This window comes from Molothrus aeneus, chromosome 6, assembly GCF_037042795.1.
Source record: "Molothrus aeneus isolate 106 chromosome 6, BPBGC_Maene_1.0, whole genome shotgun sequence".
NCBI lineage: Eukaryota > Metazoa > Chordata > Aves > Passeriformes > Icteridae > Molothrus > Molothrus aeneus.
This window is the reverse complement of record NC_089651.1, coordinates 8,865,780-8,882,700: the sequence shown is the minus strand read 5'-3', so window position 1 is coordinate 8,882,700 and position 16,921 is coordinate 8,865,780. Positions and strand designations below refer to the sequence as shown.

The 16,921-nt window shown below is 51.6% G+C and overlaps 1 protein-coding gene across 7 annotated transcripts in view; it reads left to right on the top strand.

Moving 5' to 3' along the window:
• Positions 1–6,152: 6,152 nt before the first annotated feature.
• The window catches only part of RAB3IL1 (RAB3A interacting protein like 1), a 19,771-nt gene continuing 9,002 nt past the window's right edge, over positions 6,153–16,921 (top strand). For 3 of the 7 annotated variants that reach the window (XR_010783856.1, XR_010783855.1, XM_066552712.1), the window contains exons 1-11: positions 6,153–6,394; positions 9,469–9,703; positions 9,889–9,984; positions 11,389–11,466; positions 12,047–12,262; positions 13,323–13,451; positions 14,182–14,310; positions 14,398–14,510; positions 14,810–14,833; positions 16,124–16,223; positions 16,806–16,872. Coding sequence is in view for 5 of the 7 variants with exons in the window: in XM_066552712.1 (XP_066408809.1) it covers positions 6,153–6,394; positions 9,469–9,703; positions 9,889–9,984; positions 11,389–11,466; positions 12,047–12,262; positions 13,323–13,451; positions 14,182–14,310; positions 14,398–14,510; positions 14,810–14,833; positions 16,124–16,223; positions 16,806–16,872 (1,429 nt within the window). In the remaining 2 variants the exon portion in view is untranslated. Of the gene's footprint in view, positions 6,395–6,552; positions 6,866–9,468; positions 9,704–9,888; positions 9,985–11,388; positions 11,467–12,046; positions 12,263–13,322; positions 13,452–14,181; positions 14,311–14,397; positions 14,511–14,809; positions 14,834–16,123; positions 16,224–16,805; positions 16,873–16,921 lie in introns of those variants that run through there. The other 4 variants (XM_066552716.1, XM_066552714.1, XM_066552715.1 and 1 more) reach the window with 3 other exon arrangements.

Genomic DNA, 16,921 nt, shown 5'->3' with positions numbered 1-16,921 from the left:
CACAGCTCCTGTGGAGGCACATGACAAGCAGGGCTTGGAGCTTGAGCAGGAGGAGACACAGGGACATCCCATGTGTCCCACCAGGCAAGATGGAAAGGAAGGAGAAAACAGAATGACCTGAGATCAAAAGCTGGGTAAGATGTAGGCAGCAGCACAGAAAGCCAGGAGGAAATTGACAGCAGGCAATTAATTTGATGAGTTTCCCGTCTTTTCTCTGTCCTTGAGCTGGTTATAGTGACCAAGGATGTATTTCTGGTGGATCCCTTTGTTTTTAGTGTTTGATTTTTGTCAGCATTCAAATGGGGCTGGTTGACTGAAGAGGACAAAGCCCATGTGCCACCCCCTTCCACAAAACACTTGTGGTAAGATTAATCTCAGGGTCACAAACTGCGCAGTTTATGCTTAGCCCAGTAATTTTCTAAATATAGTTTTTGTTTCAAATATGTTTCTGTAAACCTACTTGCTGGGAAACATCTTCCTGAAATACTGCTGGGAAAAAAAAACCCAACCCAAAGGAAAAACCCCAGAAAAAATTTATTGGGACCGATCCAGATGAAGGCATCCTAGCAAGGAGAGCTATCGGTACTCTGCTGGTCCTAGTCATGTAGGCAGGGCAGCCTTCCCTGTTGGAGATCTGTGGGATGGAGTTCAGCCAGGCTCATAGGGCCCAAATTCCAGCAGCTCCACCTCCCCTCTCCTTCAACCATATGTTGCATAATAAATCACAGTGGCTGAAAAATAGGCATTCAGGCTCCTGAAGTGCTCCCCAGACATGCAGCATCCCCATTTCACTTCTAGTCTAACTTCCATAAATAATTCTTTATAATCAAGTGATAGTCAGGCTCATAGTTGCATAAACCTGAATTTATTTTAAAAACACCCCAACAAACAACAAGACACCAGTGTTATCCATGCCAGGCAGATTAGTGAATGATTTCTTGGGTTAGAAATAATTATCCAGTGTGAACTATTGGTATTTCTGAATCCTAACGTGTCACCAGGCATTGCTATTTAACAGAGGTAATAATGTTAATGATTATGGGGCCTTGGGCTCTTCCCTGAATGATGGGGATGAAAAAGCACTTCAAGGGACAGGTCACACCCTGAAGCAGCTGCAGGCAGGTAAGTTTGGGCCCATGTTCCTCATTTGTTTCTCATTTAAGCATCCCAGTGAAAGATTTACATTTAGGTGGGGACAGCTCAGGTCCCAGTGAGCTGCTGCTGTGAAGAAAACCATCAAAGTCTAGATTTTTGGCTATTTCAACCAAGCAGCATCTTTGTTCTGGGTTTGGCTTTTTGGTGCTGCTCCTCCTTTGGGTGTCCCTGTCAAAACTTAAGTCCCTGAGTCCCTTCTTAAGGGTGATATAGAGGAGCAGAGCTGTCCCTGTCCCCTGCTGCTCAAATGCCCCTTTCAGTAAATCCTTATGTCCATTCCATATGGATTTCTGGATACAGGACTTGGAAGAGTAGGCTTTAACTGCCCCAGAGGTTGAACCCACAGGCTGCCCAGAAGAGAAAAGCATGCCCAAAACCCCCTACGTTTTTGGGGCCCCTTACACAAAGCTGCATCTTTTCTCTGGGCTTTAGGGCTCGAAAGCACTCAGGGAGATTCTTTGTTGCGTAATTCAAATTCAGATTCCCTTTTTTACCAAAGAAGGAAAACTCCAGCTCTTGGCCGTGTAACTAATGGATGTTGCCCACCTCTACTCTGTTCTGCTCCTGTGTGGTTTATGGGGCTTTTCCCAGTGCTTTTCCCTCCAGCCCTGAACGGATAAGGTACCTCCCTGCCCACCTGCCAGCCTGTGCTGGGCTGCCCTGGGATGTCCCTGGGCAGCTGGCATGTTCCATTAGTGGCTGAGGTCTGTGGTGGGAGGTGGCTCACTGGCACACCGGAGTCAGGATGGGCTGGAAGAGCCCACCCAGGGAGCTGCTGCCTGCAACTGCCTGCATCCCCTGCTCATCCCTCTGGACTAACCAACACACCTGGAAGTTGACTGACCTGGAATTCAGTTGTGGGAGCAAGCAAGATTCTGGGACATCAGGTGCATCACCCACCACAAACAGATCCTAGCAGGTATCGCAAAGACGGACAACGAGCAGACAGAGCAGAGGGATGGAGCCAGAGGAGGTCACGGACAGGCAGGAAGATGGATCTCTGCAGGAAAGAGTGATCCTCCTGCTGCTGTTAGGATACTCACAGTCATGGGCTCCTGAGCCGTGCTGGAGGCTGGGGAGGTTTGGTCCTGCACGTGTCCCCGCTGGGTCCTTTGTGTCCTGGGCTACTGCCCACATCCTCGTGCCCCCTTGGCTCATAGGGGGATTGGACCTGCCCCACACGGTGTGCTAAGGAGCCTGAGACCCACTTGGGAGCTGCAGCCGGTCACTTGATGCCGTAATCCCTCCTCATTACAAAAGAGACTCTGTTGTCTTTTGCCCTGTTCCCTCCTAATCTTCTGAGTAAGCCCTGCGTGTTTATAGAGGCGGCTGGAGGAGGGGGAGGCAGGGCTGGCTGCTCTGCTGCTGCTAACTCCTGGCACAGCCATGGTGGCTGCCAGAAGAGAGGCATTTTTCCTCTAATTCTTTCCTGTTTGGTCCCTCTCTCCATGTCACATTCTTACAGGAACCCCAGGAGATTATGCAGGGCTGGAATTTTCCACCAAGGCTGTAAAGCATGGTGACTTGGGGGCTACCCTCTCTTGCCTAGGTCAGTGAAAACACCTGGTCCATGCTCTGCCTGGCTCTCACACGATGTTTCCCCATCATCCCTCACTGTTCCTGGATGAGTTTGCCACCTCTTCTGGCTGTGGTTTGGATGTTGGGGATTTCCATTCTGCCACTGGTTCTCTGAGACTCTTCCCATGTGTTTGCTTACTTTTGCTCTTGCTTTTCCAGCAGTGCTCAAGAGCTGTCACTGTGCTTCCTTGCATGACATCCTGGGAAACATTGGTCCTTGCCTTGCCCTCAAACTTCCACCAAGCCAGGGAACTCCTCCTCTCTGTCTTCCCAGGGTTCTTAGTCCCTTTTCTGCTCCTTTCCAATTGTGACTGTCCTTCCCTTCTACCACCTCCTCAATGCTTCTGCTCAGGTCGTAAGGACATTACCCTTCCATGAGGCTCTGAATCAAAATCTTTTAATGAACTGGTCTTCCATTGTTTAGGCAGCTGTGGGACACTGAAGAGGGAGCACAGCTCTGATCCTTGCAGGTAAGAGCAGCTGGAGACCCAGGCTTCTATAATAACCAACTTTCTCCTGTGCTTTGACACTTATTTAACATCAGTAGTTGTGATCAGTTTGTCCCAGCTGTAGTTTTCTCCTTCCTGTGACTGATCCTTGACAAGGGGAGTGGGTTGTTTCACTGGTCCTCTGGAGCAGGTGCTGCCTGGCATCTGCCTGATGTGGGATTTCTGGTGCAGTCTGGGAATTGCTGCCAGTGGCAGGGAGAGCATAGTTTTAAAACGTGGGATTAGTGCTCTGTGAAGGGACATGAGAGCAGGAGGACCCTCTCTGAAGGGATTGTGGTCCATCCACTTCCAGGGCTGGAATTGCTGAACAGGCAGGCTGAGATAGATCTTGAGGGTCTTAGTGCCTAAACCCTCATCCCCATACACAGCAGGGAGAACCAAAATGCTTCAGGTGAGACATTTGCTGCAGCTGTTGGGAGCAGTTTGGCTGCTCCTGGGGATGTGGAACAATAACCCCCTGAGTGTCCTGCTGCTTGTGGAGGGATGTGCTGGCATCTGGGGGCCTCTGCTGCCCTCCTCTGAGAGCAGCTCTGCTGGAAACTCGTGTGCTCCACAGCTGCCCTTGGGACAGTAGGAAATATGTGTGGAATTTAATATTAATGTAAATAACTGAGGGGCTACCAGTGTGGCAGAGCTGCTTGGATCTCTTTCCACATCTCCTGTGGCCTCAGACCCTGAGGAGGAGAATGGTCTGAAAGCCTGCCTTGCTTCCCAGAGCAGGAAGCAAAGAGGTGCTGACATCCATCCTCAGCCTCAGGGCCCTGGAATCATCCTCATTTTCTCCTTGCTAAAGATGTAGATTGAATTGCTACATTTGGGAATGTTAAAGGGCCACTCTCAATGCTGAGTTAGCAGCAGCTGGCTGGGAAAGGCACAGTGCCCTCCTTGCTCTCTCCCAGAGAACAGTAAGTGCTTTTAGGGACAATGGGTCCCAAAGCTTGGTGAAATCCCTTTCCCTTCTCCAGTTGCAGGGCTGGGGTAGACACAGAGGCAGCTGGCATCAGAGGTGTCTCTGCAAACTACATTCTTCCTTGAAATCTGATGTAATTTGAAAAAAAATCGAACTGGGAAATGTCTGGGGAGTTGCTGTTTTTCATGGACAGGATTTACTCAGAGGTTTGAGCTGGCCAGAAATGTTTGAGGAGGATGCAGTGACCCTGCAGTGCTTTTGTGAGGACCCCCAGGCTTGTTCCCCTCATGCTGCAGAATTCCTCACTAATTCTTGCTGCCCTAGGAGCTGGGGGTGCCTGTCCCTGTGCCAAGCTCCATCTGACCCTTTGCATTTTGCTTTTAGGGGCTTGGATGGTGACAAATCTCTCACTTTGCCTCTGATGTTGCACAGTTCAGTGCATATAGCATGAAAATGAGGGAAGGGTCCTTAGTGAGGTCCCTCTTCTCTTGCCTTAGGAATTGTGGTGGGGATTAGGTGCCAAAGGGAGGATCAAACATGCTGGTGCTGGAAATCAGAGACCCCAGAGGAGCCTTGCTGCAGCCCTTGCAGCCAGCTGAGCAAACATGTGGCACAGCCAAGGAGCCAGCCAGGAGAGGGGTTGGATGGAGCCTGGAGTTTCAGGCCATTTGTTCTCCTTTCTATGGCAATACCATCTGGTTTGAGTTTGCTGGATAAGGGGTGTCAGCAAAGTCAGATTATGCTTTCCAAACTCAAAGATAATGCCTGTTCTTCCTTCCCTTCCCAGCCTCTGTCTGGCTTTCTTCTTCTTTTTCTTCTCCCCTTTCCTTCCCTGTCATTTCCCTTCCTTTTATTTCCACTTTCTGCTTTTTGCTTTCCTGCTTCTCTTCTGGGAGGAAGGGAGCATATGCTACTCTCCCCCTTATGACAAGTTACTTTTTCAAGTGGCTGGGATTCAGCACATCCCTCTCAAAGCTTCCTGTCAGCAATATCAGTTCTCATCCTTCCTGCCTTTGTTGGCTCCTGGAAGCACTTCTACCTTTCTAATCCAAGGACCCTCTGTTGCTGCTGGCCAAGCCTTGGGAGTTAATAATTACAAAGACTAATTACATCTGGTGTGCTTTGCAGAGCTGAAGATCTTTTCCCTCCTCCCAAAAGTTCTCTGAAGATAGCAAAGGTTGCAGCCAGAGACACAAACATCCCGGACACCATTCCCAGACTTCAGAGCGTGGGCTTGGCCTGTGCTGTCCCCATGGATCCTGGCCATGCGGCAGGGCAGGGCTGGAGATGACACAGAGACCCAAGAGATGCTGGGACAGAGAATTGCTCCCTGTGTAGTATCCACAGCAAAATCCTGCAGTGGACACCAGGATCACCATGTCTGACTCTCCTGCCTCCGGCGTTGGGTCTGTCCCAGAGGCAGAGGATGGACAAGCTGAGAGCAGGGAGGGAGCTGTTGCTGTGTGTGAAGGCTCCAAAGGCTTATGGCTGCCTGGAGGGAAGCCCAGGGAAATGGCAAGGTAGGATGTGATGGGAAATGCCCTCTGAGGGCAGCAGCAGTTTTTGGTTCAAAATTCCAGTGCTGTCAATCCACAGGTGGCAATGGGATCTGCTGTGGGACAAGGGTGACAGCAGAAGTGGTTTGCCCGTTGGGTTCTGTGCCCAGTGCTCCCCTTGAAGTATAAAAACCCCCCTGGACAACCAGCAGCCGATTTCCCCCAAGCCAGATTTCCCCCCATCCTTCCACCTTCCTGCGTTTACATCCCAGGTTTCCCCTCTGTATTGGCTTTGTGTGGCACCGTTTTGGTAGCGGAGGGCTACAGGGAGGCAGAGATCCACCTGCAGCCCATGGAGGAGCCCACCCTGGAGCAGAGGCATGCCCGAAGGAGGCTGTGGCCCCTCAGGGAGCAGGGTCCTGGCAGGACATGTGGGGAGAGAGGAGCCCGCGCTGGAGCTGCCTATTCCTGACCCTGTGGAAGGGACCCAGCCTGGGGCAGTGCATGAAGAGTTCCTTAGAGAAGGAGGACTTGTGCCGTGGGAGGAACCCCACGCTGGATCAGGGGCGGAGTGTGAGGCATCCTCCTCTTGAGGAAGAAGGAGCAGCACAGACAGCAGCCCCCATTCCCCATCTCGCTGTCGGGAAGGAGGCGGAGGAAGCCAGCAGCGATTCCGAGCCGGGCACGAAGAGCGGAGCGGAGGGACGGTTGTCGGACATTTCCTTGCACCTCCTCCCTGCCCCGCGGTGAGTCCATGGGTGACAAACGCCGCCGGCTGCCAGCTCGGCCCGTCCCGCCCGTGCCCGCAGGGACCCCCCGGGCCGGCGGCGCTCAGGGCGCAGCCGCGCCGGCATCACGTGGGCGGCGGGGCCGCGGCTGCTCGGGATCGGCTCCGGAGCCTCCGGGAACCGGTCCCGGTCCGGCTCCTCCGGGCACGGATCCGCCGGAGCCTCCTGTTCTGATCCCTCCTGGCTCGGCTCCTCCGGGCACGGATCCTGCGGCAGCTCCGGTTCGGGTCCCTTCGGGCGCGACTCCTGCTCCGGCTCCTCCGGGCACGGCTCCCGCTCCGGCTGCGGCTTCTCCGGGCGCGTCTCCGCTTCTCGCTCCGGCTTCTCCCCCGGGCTCCCGGTGCGGCTGCCCCGGCCATGGGGGCTCTGGCGGGGGCGCCTCCGCCGTGAGCAGCATCGGCAGCAGCGGGACCCAGCGATGTTGCGGGGGTAGGTGCGGGTCTGCACGGGGAAGGAGTGGCGTCCGTGTGCCGGGGCTCTGTCTCCGTAGAGTCCTGGAATGGTTTGTGTTGAAGGGGATCTTGAGGTTCATCTTCTGCCACGGGCAGGGACGCCTTCCACTAGACCGGATTGCCCCAAGCCTTGTCCAGCCTGGCGTGGACACTTCCCGGGATGGGGCAGCCACGGCTTCTCTGGGAAATCCATTCCATCACCCTCACAGGGAAGAAGTTGTGTGGAAGCCAAGTAAGGAGATGGAATACGGAGGCAGCAGCATCCCCAGATACAGGACTTGACGTTTCATTGCTGAGGCAAAGACAAGAAACACCAGTGTGTTCTGCTATAATATAATAACATAAAAATAGAATCAACCACTGCCAGATGCTCTGCCAAACATTTGAGGGATGATGCTGAGCCCGCATGGGATGATGAGCCACTCTGGACTGATGCTGGTCCATGGTGGTGCAGGTCAGGCATCCATCCCAGTGGGGATGGAAGAGTCAGGCCTTGCTCCCAAACCTGGGCTAAGAGTTTAACCTGGAGAGAGCTGGAGGCTGCTTGCACAGGAAACAACCCTGTCGGATCAGCGCTGCAGGAAACATGTGGGGCCGCTGGAAAAAGTGCAGATCCTGCACATTTTTTTGCTTTTTCTACAGAAACCAACTTTAGAAGGCTATGGGATGTTGGGGAATTTTTTTTTTTTTTGTGTAGGTTTGCATTTCTTGTGTCAGTGCATGACTCTTAGGATATGATACATTTTTCCTGGAAATGCAGCTACCAGTCAGCAAGAGAGGGAGTGTTTCTGGTGGTCCTTTGGTCTCTGGGATAGGATTTTAGAGCCCCACCTGGACACTGGGCAGAATCCAGCATAGCCAAGGCCTCCACAGGGATTCTGTTTGCATGGTGTGGAGAATTAGCTATTCTGTCGTAGATGATTTTCCAGGTTATGTTTTTGGCGTTACAGAGTGTGGGTGGGACTGTTTAATTCCTTCATATCCTCCAGTTTTCTTCCATAGCGTGTGGAAATACGCTGAAATATCTGTCTCCTGAGGCAACTTTCAGCTGAGAATTAGAGAGTCATAAAGGAACAGCATTATTTTTCCTTCCTGTGGGTTAGATTAAGTGTATTTGTATCAGTAGACTGGTGAAATGTCCCTTTTCCTTATTGCGTCTTTTATTTATTATTTTTATTCTCCATGCTCTGGTTTCCTTGCTCCTTTCTGGTATGAATTCTTCCCAGTGTTCAGGGAGTTCTCCATGTGTGTTTTTCCACATGCTTTCCTATGATACCTGAGCTGATTTAGCTGGGAGCTGCAGCTTTGTTCCCTCTTTGGAAGGTGGCTGTGGACAGCTGTTGGTGTTGGACAGCTTGGGGGGCACAGAAAGGGAGAAATTAGAGTGGAAAAGGTGATAGAACACTCTGGGACTGAGGAGATAAACCCAGCCTGTATGGAGTCAGAGCAAGGGGAAAGAGCATGGCCTGGCTGGAATGCAGGAGAGGAGAACACAGAGATGGGGCAAAGAGAAGAGGAAAAAGTGAGCCTGAGCAAAAAGAGGTGATGGCTGCTCTACAGGAGGAGGTGGTGGGTGAGGAGCAGTGTCCAGGAGTGTGGGAGGAGGTGCACGAAGAGAAGGACACCAGAGCTTAGCCGGAGCTTGTGAGCCAGAGATAAGCAGCAGCAGGTTAATCTGCAGGGCAGTGTCTGTGTCTGGGCAGGGCAGAAAACTTCCATGTGGGGAGGGCTTGGACACACTGCCCCTGCCTTCAAATGGAGGGAGATTCCATGGGGAGAGTTCAGTGAGTAAGAGGAGAAATACAAACACTACAGTGACAGCAGTGCCCTGCATGCAGGCACTCAAATGATGTTTTCCATTCCTAAAACTTCTCCAGCCTCTGTGTTAATTTGGGAGTTGACAGAGCCCTGCTGAGCACTGAGGTGCAGTGTCCTGGGTCACTCTTCTGCTTTCTTCTTTCTAGGATGTCTCTGCTTGCTGGCCACTGAAACTAAAAAATAGGGCTTTGACTCAGCTTGGGGAAAATACACTGGTGTAGACAGCTCTGTGGGGGATTTTGGTGGGAAATAGGTGGGAAAATAGGTTAAAAATTTGTTAAAAATAGATCTTTTCCTTCTGAAGCAGATGTGGGGGGTAGGGGGGGTAGAGGAAGGCTGGGTTGGCAGCAGAGGGGATTTTGCCTTTTTTTTTTTTTTTTTTTTTTTTTTTTTTTTTTTTTGCTTCCCTACATCAGTAGGGAAGTCTGACCTTAGGTCTGCTGGGTGAATCCTGGAATCCTAAAAATCTATCTGCAGGGTGTTTCTCTTGGACAGCAGGTGAGAATGGGATCTCTGGAGCAGCTGTCCTTAGTTCTCCTGGTTATTATCCTGAGTTAATAAGGACACCCTGCCAGAAGGGTAAAGCACTTCCATAGGGTTGCAGGGCAGAGGAACAGGTGCAGCTTTTGCTGCCCAAATTCTTCCCCATCACCTTCCCTGCCTCATTCCCACTGCCTATGCCTGGGGCTGGATGTGTTGTGAGTGTTGGAGGAAGGCTCTGAATCACCCCCGCGCTCATTTTCCCTGTGCTTTTACCCCCAGCCAGGTCAGTTTGGAGGAAGAGAGCCAGAATCCACCTGCTGTGGGACACTGGAAGCCCCTGATGCCATCCAAAGGTGACAAGGAGGAGCCAGAGGGTGGATGCCAGGATGCTGGAGGTGTGCATGAAGGCCAGTCCACGGAGCAGCTCAACGTGTCCCGGCTGCGCAGCTCCTCGGTGGAGATCCGGGAAAAGGGCTCGGAGTTCCTGAGGGATGAGCTGCACAAAGCACAGAAGGTGAGCTCCAGGGTTTTGGGGAACTCCTGGGGAGGGGGGCACAGGTTGGAGCAGAGGGGACTTTCCTGGAGGTGGTGACAGGAATCTTGGGTCATGGATCAGGTGCTGGGGTGGGGAGGAAGGGCTGTGATTGACAGGCTGGGGCAGGGCATCAGCATTCCTGTCCCTATCCATTTCCTCAACAGGAGCTGAAGCTCAAGGACAAAGAATGTGAGAGATTGTCAAAAGTCAGGGAACAGCTGGAGCAGGAACTGGAGGAGTTAACAGCCAGCCTGTTTGAGGTACCACCCTCTTCCTTTCCCATCATTTCTTAAGCTAAGCTTACATCCAGCTCCTTTAAGACAGGCTTTCCCTGGACTTCCAGCTCTCCTCTCTCAATTTCCTCCTCTCCCTTGTTGTTCTTTCCTACTTGGTGAAGCAGAGCTGGCCAGTGGTGCAGGTGGAGCTTTTACCTGGATTTCCTCCCCCTTCTAGCTGTGGGGGTGGCATAAAGAGCACAGTAGTTATGGTTCCAAAATCTGGAAATACCTGGAGCTGGAGTCAAGCACAGCTCCCTGTCCCTCTCCATGCCTGCTCTGCAGTCTGGGCAGCTGCTGTGTAATAGAGATGATTCCCTGGCTCATGACAGCCCTTGCTGGGGGTGGAAACATGCTGGATGTCCTCATCCACTCTGCTCCAGTGAGTGTCCAGAAGGCTTGTTGATTTTGTTTTGGTGGTTTTTTTGTTGTCATGTGGTTCTTACCAAGCTGTATCCTGGCAAAATCCTATTCACCAGCAGCTCTAATGTCTGGATCTGTCTGGATAATGAGGAAAACCAGAGCCCATCTGTACCCTTGAAATGCAGGGCTGTGAGAGCCAAGTAAGCACTCCCTCCCAAAATTTTGGCTGCCTGAGCACAGGATGATCTTGGATATCATGTAGCAAGGGCTGTCCCCTTCCTTTGGTGGCTTTGGCCAGATGCTGTTTCCAGACTGCAGGGAGGCCCCAGCAGGGCTGCATCCTGCTCCCCTCTTCCTGTGGGAGAAGCTTCTAAGCCAGTTTCCACCATTTGGCCCCCACAGCTCCTGCTGTGTCACAGCCATGCCTGGGGCAGTGGGACCAGCTGCTCTGAAAGGGGAGCAGGAGCAAAGTGCAATAACAAGGCAGGCAGGAGCAGTGCCTTCACCATGACTGAGCAAGGAGTGTGGATCAGGATCAGAGCCACAGGCAGCAGTCTGGGTCAGGAGCCAGTGCAGGGATCACCCAGCAAGGCTGCAGTGACTGCAGGAACCAGGCTGAGGAGAGGCTGGAGTCACAGCTGTTGGAATAGGGGCAGGCACAGCTGTGGTGGAAAACAGGTGAGTTCTAATGTCAAAGCAATTCCCAAGGGCAAGGAAAGGCAGGTCCTTGCTTCTGGCATTCTTCTCAGCAGCCCCTATCAGTGAGAGATGACCTTGGCCAGCTAAACTCCTTAACTTAGCCAGCTACACTCCTGGAAAGGGGATGCACTCCAGGCTCTGGCACTGGGAGCCTTCTCTGGGAAGTTCTGAGGGAAGGCTCCGCACAGCTGAAGGAACAAACCCCCTGGATGTGGCAGGGATGTCTGTCCCCTTGCCTGGAACATGTGATGTGGCAGACCTGGGACCTGCCTTGTTGGCTGTGTGAGCTGGGGTGCAGCAAGTGGATTAAAACTCTCTCTGGTGCAGGAAGCCCACAAGATGGTGAGAGAAGCCAACACCAAACAGGCTGCAGCAGAGAAACAGCTCAGGGAAGCCCGAGGCAAGGTGAGTGACTCTCTGTGACTTCATTTTTGGGGTTGGTGTGGTGGCATCTCTGCCCAGCCTGGCCACAGAGCTGTTTGTTGGCTGAGCAGAGTGAAGTGCAGCTTCATCTCTGAGATGCTGTGGTCCCTTTCTGGCAGACAGTAGAGTGAGAGGGAAAAGGCCTCACAGACATCCTTGCATTGCAGTCTCCTGCTGATTGCTGATCCAGCTCTCTTTAGGGAAATGGATCCACAGAGAAATAATGAGTTCAGTTGTTACAGCTCTGAGATGGAAGGATAGAGCAGGAGCCCGGGGAGTTGGAATTTCCTGACATGGCAGCACCACAGGGCTGCTCAAATGGCTCCATCTTGAGGAGAGAGAAATTTCTTTGGAGTGCTTAGTTCTGAAAAGAGCCTTGGACAGAAGGGGTAGATTCCCAAACAGCTGCTGTTTAAAATTCTGGATGATGGTGGCACTGGGAGGATGGGGAGAGGCTTTGTGGCTGGGCTTTTAGCTGCTTCCCTGTGGTTTCAATGTTTGATGGGATGCAGCAAACTGGAGCCCAGCAGGTGCCGAAGGTGACTCTTGCTTGTGTCCCCAGATTGACATGCTGCAGGCAGAGGTGACAGCCCTGAAGACGCTGGTGATCACATCCACGCCATCCTCCCCGAACCGGGAGCTGCACCCTCAGCTGCAGAGCCCTTCCAAAGGTGGCTTCAGGAAGGGCCACGGGCGGAACAAGAGCACCAGCAGTGCCATGGTGTCAGCTGCCAGCCAGAACGTGGCTCCAGAGCCCGTCAGCCGCGAGTGCAGAGAGGTGGGTGGGGCACATCCAGCCGGGAGTGCCGAGAGGTGGGTGGGGCACATCCAGCTGGGAGTGCAGAGAGGTGGGTCAGGGACATCCTGAGCATCCAAAGCTGGCTTCAGGAAGGGCCACGGGTAGAACAAGAGCACCAGCAGTGCCATGGTGACATCTTCCAGGCAGAATGTAGCTCCAGAGCCTGTCAGCTGGGAATGCAGAAAGGTGGGTCAAGGGACATTGCCTGCGTTGGCCAGGGAGCTGCTGCTCTGAGAACTTTGGGCTTCCCACAGAGCTGTGTGGTCTCACTGAGCAGCTGTTTGTGCCCTGTTCCTGAAATTTGTGCTGAGGCAGGCACTGGAGGGCTTCCTTTTGTGGGGGTTTCCTCTTTGTTGGGACAGGAAGCAGTCGAGGGATCACTGAGGGGCAGATCCAGGGGGTGCCAGTGCTGTGAGTGGATGCAGAGAGCTGCTGAGCAGAAGCCAGTTCCGCTAGCCAGATGTGGACACAGCTGTCCTGGGAAGCAAATAGGAGGCACTTGGTCAGGAAAAATGAAACTGAAAAAAAATATGCTGCAGGAATGTCTCACTGGTGATTTTTTGGGAACTGCAGCCTGTATCGTGAAGAATTGTTGAGGGAACACAAAGGCTTGGTAAAGATTTGGATCTGTCATTTCTTCATGGAAGCCACTTCCACAGGGTGCAGATCTCCTGTGGTTTCAAATCTTAGGGCTCAGCTTCCAGAGTGCCCAGTGTTATATATCAAGGACGGGATGGTTTTTTGTCCCTCGGAATTCTTGTGTGAGAGGTGATAAAAGGGAACCTGGCATTCAGAGAGTTGGTGCTCTATGGGAAAGATCTTAAATTGGGTCTAAAAATGGTAATTTCTGTTCCCTTTCTGCACCTCAAGCTGAAGTCTAAATACGTGGCTTGTAGCGCTGTGTTGCCTTGAGGACCATGCTCAGTTCCTGCAGGGGAGGACTTGAGCCTTTCTCTGTATCTCATGTTTTTTACCTCCCTCTTTGCCTGTCTCTCTAAACCTCTTCCTTCACTGTCTGTCTCTCCCTCTGCCCTCCAAGTCTGGTTTCCCTGCTCTCCTCTCCCTGCTCCTTTGCATCCTCCCTGGGAAGGCTATCCACATCACCTATGAGCCAGGCTGGCAGGCCTTGGGAGCAGATGCTTCCTCCTTCTCCTCTTCCTCACGGCAGGTAACCAGCCTTTGGGAATGGGTGGGACCCACCTGCCTCTCATGCTTCCAGCCTTTCAGTTCCAGCTTCCTTTTATGCTAATCTCCATTTTTTTTCCCTTTCATTTTGTTTTCCTCCATTTTTTTTCCATCTTGTGGCTCTGAAGCTGTTGCTGGTCCCAGGTGAGCAGTCTCCATGGCACAGAGGGGATGTACTGGAATCTGGACTTTTCCAGCTGCGTTCACTCATGTTCTTTGTGTTGCTCAGCTTAGTTTTATTTTTTCCTTTCAGAAGCTTTTGTTGGGCTTGTAGGAGCTGCTCTGTCAGTCAGGTTGGTGCTTTGCCCAGTGATCCATCTGGGATTTAAATGCCAGATCCCACAGAGTCTCCTTTTGCCCCTCATCATTCCTGCCACGGGTTGAGTGTGCACTTTGTCTGTTTGGTGGTTGTGTGGTGGCTTTCCTGCAGCCACAGGAAGGAGGAAAAGCCACCTGGAGGAAAATGGGATAGAGAGGTGCCTGCAGGCTTCTGGCACACACAGCCCAGGGTAGCTGTGTCACTGTGGCACAGAACTGCTGCTGGGTGGGACACGAGAGATCCTTGGAGCCAGGCAGCTTCCCTTAGACACTTCCATGATGTCTGAGCCTCTCCAGCTGCAGAGCAGATGTTTAATGGGTTTCCTGCATAGTATCAGGTACTTTCTGACAAGGTATTCCTCCCTCTTCCTGCTCCTCTTGGACACTCACTGCAGGTCGACTCCATCTTATTTGCCGAGTTCCAGGCCTGGAAGGAATCTCCAACTTTGGACAAATCCTGCTCCTTCCTGGACAGAATTTACCGAGAAGATGTAGGACCTTGTCTGGACTTCACCAAGCAGGAGGTGAGTGCTGCAGAAGCAGGAATAGCTGGCAGCTCTGGAGTGTTACCTTCCTGGAATTCATTCTTGCTCTCCCTTGTTGTGCTGCAGCTGTCAGAGCTGGTGCGAGTGGCAGTGGAGCAGAACACCCTCACCATCGAGCCAGTGGCTTTCCAGACTGTCCCTGTGGGGAAGGTGGCAGCAGAAGAGTGTGGTGGCCCCAAGTAAGGACCGTGTCTCCCTGCTTTGTCCCCTCCTTGCTGCTGGTTTGTCCCGTCATGGAGTGGCGTGACAGGCAGCTTGGGGCCACCTCCCACTAGCAGGAGTGATGTGATATTCCAAACAAAGAGGAGGGATTTTATTCAGATATTAAATTGAAGTCCTTTCTTACCTTCTGAGGTGCTCCTGTGACAAAAGGGACGTGCAGGTTTCCTACCACTTTACTGCAAATTATTCCCCAAACAACCCATCCTGTGTTTATCAGTTTCCTTTTGATTTTTTAAATTTATTTTTTTCTTCACAGTGGCTTCCGGTCACAAATTGTAACGTAAGTGAAATATTTATTGTTCAGCCAGTGATCAAAGGTCTCTGGAGCATTAACAAGTCACTAACTCAGCACCATGTGGCAGCTTGGAGGTTTTTGCTGAGCTCACCTAACTCTTTAACTCTGTCTAAATTCCACCCAGGCAGGAAGGGAAGGAGCCCATCGGCAATAAAAAACCCAAAAGGAATTTGTTCCCTTTTTCCCCAGATGCAAACCACTGACTTTTATGACTATTTTGGCTTGTTTGATTGTGATAGCTGTGGTTTTACACTAAGTGGTACCAATCAAGCAAGAGTCACTCTTTTCCAGGATGTTGCAATGCTCAAATATGTGGCTCCTTACAGGTATCTTGTTTACAAAGCTTCTGGTCATCCTGCACCTCTTGGGAATTCAGTCTCCTTAGGTTGTGGTAATATTTGGTAAATGATTACTTCTCCTTGCATCTGAACACTTGGAACCTGTGCTTCCACTCTTGGCTAATGTTTGCCTTGAGAACAGTGGAAAACAAGCCCAGGGACAAGCTCAGGAGCTCTCTGAAACATCTGCTCCCCTCTGCTGTCACCTCCTGTGGCTCCCCCAGAGAAGGTTTTTTGCAGTTTTGGAGTGATGTTCCTCTTCCTTCTGAGTCCCTGAGGAACATGGTGATAACTGTGCACTAGTAAATTCTGCTTTATTGCTTTAAGTGGTGATGGGAATCATCTGCCTTGCAAATAGCAGGAGAAAAGGGAAGAAAATAAAGGAATGCTGTACCCCTTGCTGGTGATTGTATGGAAAAGGCTCTTTTCACCCTCTGAAATCTCAAAATTGGGAAGCCAAGCTCCTTTCCTGTCTGCCCAAGGAGGGGTTGGCTTGTTTTGAGTTCTTGGTATGTGCAAATCCTGCTCAAATGCTGGATTTACCTGTTTTGAGGCCAGCTTTGGTGCCCAGCCAGCGTGTTTACATCTCACCAGGAAAGCTGATACACCTGAGCCTGCCCTGGAATGTGGGGGACGTGTGCAGAGACCAGGGGACATTGAGGCTCTGCTCCAGACTCACTTCTTTAATATTTCCTGTGGTTTCCTCTGGGGCTGTGTGTCAGGGAAAAGGTGCTTTCATCTAAAGTCTCCTAAACTTGCTATTTATGGAATATTTCCAGGAGCAAAAGAATATCAGCCAAGGAATTTTTTTTCCTTCTTCACGCTGCCTGACCCAGGGGTGGCTTCTGATCTCTCACTTCCATCTCTCCAGGGGGCTTAATTGCTGGATCTATGCTGTGCCACTGGATTGCTGAAGTGCTTTTCCCTTTTCCTGCAGGAAATGTGCTCTGAGCGGCCTCCCCAGGACCTGCAAGCACCGGATCATGCTGGGGGATTCTGGGAATTACTACTACATTTCCCCTTCCTGCAGGGCCAGGGTGAGTCCTTCTTAGGGTGCCTTGACCTTCCAACATCATTCCATGCCCTGAGGTGGGCGAGTTCCAGAGGGTCAGCCCTGGAATTGAGGAAAAACTGTGGGATTTGAGGTCATTCCTGAGGCTGAGGTAGCTCTTAGTTGGTGATTAGGGGGCAGAACCAGCTCTTCCTTCTGCTTTGAGATAACCTTCAGTGTGTTCACTTGCCATGATTTCATTCAGTACAGAGCTTTGATTGTTTGGCTCTATTGTTATTATTTAATTCCCCTTTGTAAAACACAATGATTTTCTGCTCTTTGGAGGCTGTTGCTGTTCCAGTCAGATCCGTGCCTGGCTGTGGGAACAAACTGTCCTTTCTGTGGAGGGGAGGGAGAAGGTGGATCATTTGTTAATGTTGCTGTTGGGGCTCTTGTTCAGAGGAGGATTTTAGAAGTTAATTCTTTCCTGAGCTGCCTTTTTGAAGAGCTGATCTCACAAAAAGTTGGTTTTTGTGCACGGGTTTGACTCATTTTCATCACTTACACCAAAGTAATGTCTCAAATCTTTGTTCCTTTATTTTTCCCCCTCTTTCTCTCTGTCACCCAGATCACAGCAGTGTGCAACTTCTTCACCTACATCCGCTATATCCAGCAAGGCCTGGTGAGGCAGGATGGTAAGAGCTGGCTCCAGGGGGATGCTTTCTGTAGGTGCAACTGGGAGGA